The sequence below is a fragment of the Pelobates fuscus genome, chromosome 10 (assembly GCF_036172605.1).
Source record: "Pelobates fuscus isolate aPelFus1 chromosome 10, aPelFus1.pri, whole genome shotgun sequence".
In the NCBI taxonomy this organism is placed as follows: domain Eukaryota; kingdom Metazoa; phylum Chordata; class Amphibia; order Anura; family Pelobatidae; genus Pelobates; species Pelobates fuscus.
Window position 1 is genome coordinate 8201049 of NC_086326.1, and position 5023 is coordinate 8206071.

At 45.5% G+C, this 5023-nt stretch overlaps 1 protein-coding gene across 1 annotated transcript; it reads right to left on the bottom strand.

Annotated features, from left to right (window-relative positions):
* Positions 1-1901: 1901 nt before the first annotated feature.
* ADRB1 (adrenoceptor beta 1) lies at positions 1902-3738 on the bottom strand. Its single transcript, XM_063435164.1, has one exon. The coding sequence runs from the start codon at positions 3725-3727 to the stop codon at positions 2564-2566; it is 1164 nt and encodes a 387-aa protein (XP_063291234.1). The 5' UTR covers positions 3728-3738; the 3' UTR covers positions 1902-2563.
* Between the last annotated feature and the right edge of the window lie 1285 nt (positions 3739-5023).

Genomic DNA, 5023 nt, shown 5'->3' on the forward strand with positions numbered 1-5023 from the left:
GAACGTCACTTGTCAAACAAAATGTTAAATGGCCGGTTTTGGGTTTTTGTAAAACTTTTATTGATATTTTAGATTTGCATCTTTTATTCTCAGAGAAGAAAAGGTACATAATAATTAGCAATTTCACAGACAAAAAAAATCCCCAAATATATTCGATTGTGTAACAACGTAATTTGTAAATTATTGCACATGCAGTAGACTTTTTTATTTCATTTTTTTACACAGATGGCATTTAAGCAATAAAATAAAAAAAATACAAAATTCATTTGAGTGTAAGACCTATGGAAAGAACAATGGATTGGTCTCCCGTCCGGCACCCAGGTATTACAAAGATCCTGACATTTAAAATGTAAACTTGTAATGAAATCTCTGAATGCCAGATGGGTGTGTGACTCCCTTAACTGGTTAATGATGGTGAGCTATTGTTCTATTCTTCATACCTGTCCTCAGGACCCAAAGCAGACCATTGTTTAGGATATTAATACTCCCCAATCAGTGCCGCATGCTGTTGGTCAGTGCATGAAAATTGCTGGCTGCAGCATGTACACACTGACATGCTGGAGGCGCTTGGTCTATTTATTGAGAATTGTCTTAATCCGCATACAGCACGGTAGCACTTTTCATGCACTGACCAACATCATTAGCCATTTATAACCTTGTCCCTATACCTGAATTGAAATTATTCTCTGAGTCCTTATTAAGACCCCTGTGCTAAAGCAGGGATTTATGAAGAATACGCCTGTTGGTGGCTCCCGTCTGCAGCTTTAAAGAACACAGATATTTAGATTGCAAGCTTCTAGGAACAGTTTCCTTGTTGCCTCTTTCTATATGTATTAATCGTTTTCATTTACCTATTGTACATCGCTATCTACTACCCTTTCTATATCACCGTTATTCACTCTATGAATAACAATCATATTACAACCAGTGCCTAGAAATGTCATTGCTGATTAACCCATTAGTTACAGGAAGGCGTCTAAGAACACAATATAGGAGTTAACGGATACTTTACTCTCTTTGGTAGAGAATTTAGCAAAAAAAATATGGAAATCCTCGTTTAACAAAATCTAAACTTATTTTTTTCAGGAGTAAATAGAGGGAGCAGGCTTTTCCCCTAATACCTACTAAGGGTTAAACGTCGGCCAATTTCATTGTCTGAGCCCCAATTTCTGTGCATAATATTTCGAGTAAGATGCGTATTACAGGTGGGAGCCTATAGCTGCAATCAGGGCTCACTCTCTGTACTGTAGGGGTCTAGAGGGACTGATTGACCCTGTATTGTAGCTTATAACGATTCTCTGTGCGTTGTTTGTCCGTTTAATATAAACATTGTATATTGTGCAATATGCACAGTCTGAGGTAGGAATTTAATGTCCAATTTCAAAATCAGACAAATAACTTAAAAATGTAAAACATTGTTATTTTATATATTTTAGAAAATACAATATTCATATTTTCCTCCATGGATTAAGTAAAAGTATTTAAATAATGTGTTAACCCATTCAGAGCCAGAAGGGATTTTTTATGTTTGTGACAATTGTTCCAGCTTGAAACTAAGGTTAATTTGTGTTTTAATAAAGTGAGAGAGTGAGAGAGAGTGAGTGAGTCACTGCTAAATAATCAAAATGACAAATATTAGATACTAAGTGCAATATCCACACAGGACCTTGTGGTCATTCTGTTGTTTTTCATCTGAGCACCAGTGATGATCAAAGCTTTGGTGACCCCCCCCTCTATCAGGGATTATATTGTCCCCCTGTGACCCCCCCCTATCAGGGATTATATTGTCCCCCTGTGACCCCCCCTATCAGGGATTATATTGTCCCCCTGTGACCCCCCCCCCTATCAGGGATTATATTGTCCCCCTGTGACCCACCTACCCCCCCCCCCTCCCCCACATAGATGCCCCCAGCTTTGATCAGCACTGAATGTCATTATCAGCCAATTTCACTGACCTGGTCTAGTAAACAAAAGAGAACCCTCTTAGGGATATTATACAGCTCCCATCTGGGGTACAACTGCAACCCCCATAATGCTCAGGCTGCCAGCCACTATTTCCCAGGCACTTTTCTTATTACCTATGTTATTAGGTTCATAAGCATTTTTTGGTGGACATGGTCCTTCGGTAAGTATGGTAATAGCAGAAGATAGAAATTGCAGCTAGATGTAGATCCTCAGGTTCAGAGCGATATCAGGGTACCTAATGAAAGTGCTGGATCCCCAATACTCCCACCAGGAATGGTGGATGAGGCGTCGTCGAAGGTCCTGGCAACAGCCCTGAGCAGAGAGATGTGGAACTGCTTCCAGTAGCCATGGCGTTCTAATACTAAGTCTCCTCCAGTCCTAAAGTGCTGATCCAGCCCGCTTTCTAGGGCACCTTGTGTTGTGTGCCTCCATGGCCGCTCAGAGACAATCCTTCTGGTCAATGGTTGTACCCAAGAGAAACCCAGAATGGCTTCAACCCTTAACCCTGGTGGGCGCAGGTCATCCCACACATTCCCTGCTATTTCCTTTAATCCATGATGATTCATGACCTGAGACCAAGGCCAGTAAGTAGATTTATCTATGCCGGGTCTGACGACTGCTGCGTCCCATTACAATCAGACCAGGTCCCTAAAGCATTGGTGTCTAAGGAGTTAGCGAAGCCCCCAGAATGATGGGACAGGTCGTCGGTGGCATGCAGTCTTCTGTCAGCCTTCCTTGGGCAACACAAAAGCCTTTTGAAAGCCTTCCTGAAATCGGGGCTCCTGCAGTAGATAATGGGGTTGAAAGCGGAGTTCACATAACCCAACCAGTTCAAGAAGAGAAATAGCTTGTCTGGGATGAGGTTTCTGTAGAAGACATTGACAATATTTGCCAAGAAAAAAGGCAACCAGCAGAGGGTAAACGTGCCCATAATGATACCCAGGGTCTTCAAAGCTTTCTGCTCCTTGGCTGCCATTATCTTAGAAAGCCTTCTTCTGCTGGCCCTGGCATTGCCAATGGTCTGGTTGTGGTAGAACCTCCCTTCACAACGGTCAATCTTTTTCATCTGCTTCTTGGCTATCTTAAAGACCCTACTGTAGACAAAGATCATGATGACCAATGGGACATAAAAGGAGATAGTGGATGAAGCAATGGCGTAAGCCCGATTGGTGACAAAGTCACAGCAGCCTGGGTCGGCGTAGCATCTCAGGGCTTCGGGGTCATCAGTGTCCCTCCACCAATGCATCATGATGGGCAGGAAGGAGACCAAGGCAGAGATGGCCCACACGGTGCACACGATGCCCTTGGCCCTGGCTTTGGTGAGACGGCTCTGGTAGCGGAATGGGGAGGTGATGGCGATGTATCTGTCTATGGCTATCACGCACAGGGTTTCAATGCTAGCCGTCACGCACAACACATCCACTGAGGTCCAGAACTCACAGAAGATGGAGCCATGCATCCAGGTGCCAGTTACCACCAGCGTGGCCCCCAGGGGAACCACGAACAGTCCCATGATGAGGTCGGCACATGCCAGAGAGGTGATGAAGACGTTCGTCATGGTCTGCAGCCTCTGGTTTTTGGCGATAGCCACGATGACCATGATGTTGCCCATCAGTATGAGCAGGATGATGGAGGCCATGAGCAGAGCCATGCCTATAGTCCACTGCTGGGTCAGCTCTGCCAGGGGCTGCATTGAGCTGGGCAGGGTAGGGGGGGTGTTTGTCCTATTCCTGCAGTCAGGGGACACCCAGCCGTCCCCCATGATAAGTCCCAAGGGCTCAGCCGCGCAGGGTCAGGTGGAACCCCATTGTGGCTGTGCAATGAGAAGGAAGGGGGCAGAATCCCCCTATAAGTAGTGGGTACAGTGATCCTTTGCCTGTAGTAGATGGTAGTAGACAGCCTCTAACCAGTACAAGTGCTAATGTCTCTTATGGGCAATAGCTACTGTACCAGAAAGTAGATAAATTGTAATAGCTGAAGGAGTAGTGTATGCAGAGATCCTGTGCTCGGAACATGTGATAGTCTCTCAGTCAGTGAATGTATTTCACTGGGTGCAGTAATAGTCGATACATAGATCCTTTTCTGGAAGCAGGTGGTAGTTACTCCCCCAGCTACTAGAGGGGATGCAATGGGTGAAGTAGTAGTAGATACAGGGATCCTGATCTGGGAGAAGATGGCAATTACACCCTCAGTCAGTGGATGCGTTGCACTGGTAGTATTGGATGCAGTGATCCCTTTCTGGGAGCAGGTGGTAATGTTTGCTGTTGTAGTGGATATAGGGATCCTTCTCTTGTAGCAGGTGGTAGTTACTCCCTCAGTTAGTAGAGCTGTTGCATTGGATGTAGTGGGTACAGGATTCCTGTCTTGGGAGCACGTGGTAGTGGGTGTAATAGTAGTAGTAGTGGATGCAGGTATCCCGGTTTGAGAGCAGGTGGTAGTTTGTGTAGAAGTAGTAGTGGGTGCAGGTATCCCCTTAGCAATAGTAGTAGTAGGTGCAGAGACCCTCCTCTGGGAGCAGGTGGTAGTTGGTGTAATAGTAGTAGTGGATACAGGGATCCCTTTCTGGGAGCAGGTGGTAGTTGGTGTAATAGTAGTAGTAGGTGCAGAGATCCCTTTCGGGGAGCAGCTGGCCGTTGGTGTAATGGTAGTAGTGGATACAGGGATCCCTTTCTGGGAGCAGGTGGTAGTTGCTGTAACAGTAGTAGTAGGTGCAGAGTTCCTTTTCGGGGAGCAGGTGGTAGTTGGTGTAATAGTAGTAGTGGGTGCAGGGATCTCTATCCGGAAGCAGGTGGTAGTTGGTATAATAATAGTAGTAGTGGATACAGGGATCTCTCTCTGCCAGCAGGTGGTAGTGGGTGCAGGTATCCCGGTTTGGGAGCAGGTGGTAGTTGGTGTAATAGTAGTAGTGGATACAGGGATCTCTCTTTGACAGCAGGTGGTAGTGGGTGCAGGTATCCCGGTTTGCGAGCAGGTGGTAGTTGGTATAATAATAGTAGTAGTGGATACAGGGATCTCTTCCTGGGAGCAGGTGGTAGTTGGTATAATAATAGTAGTAGTG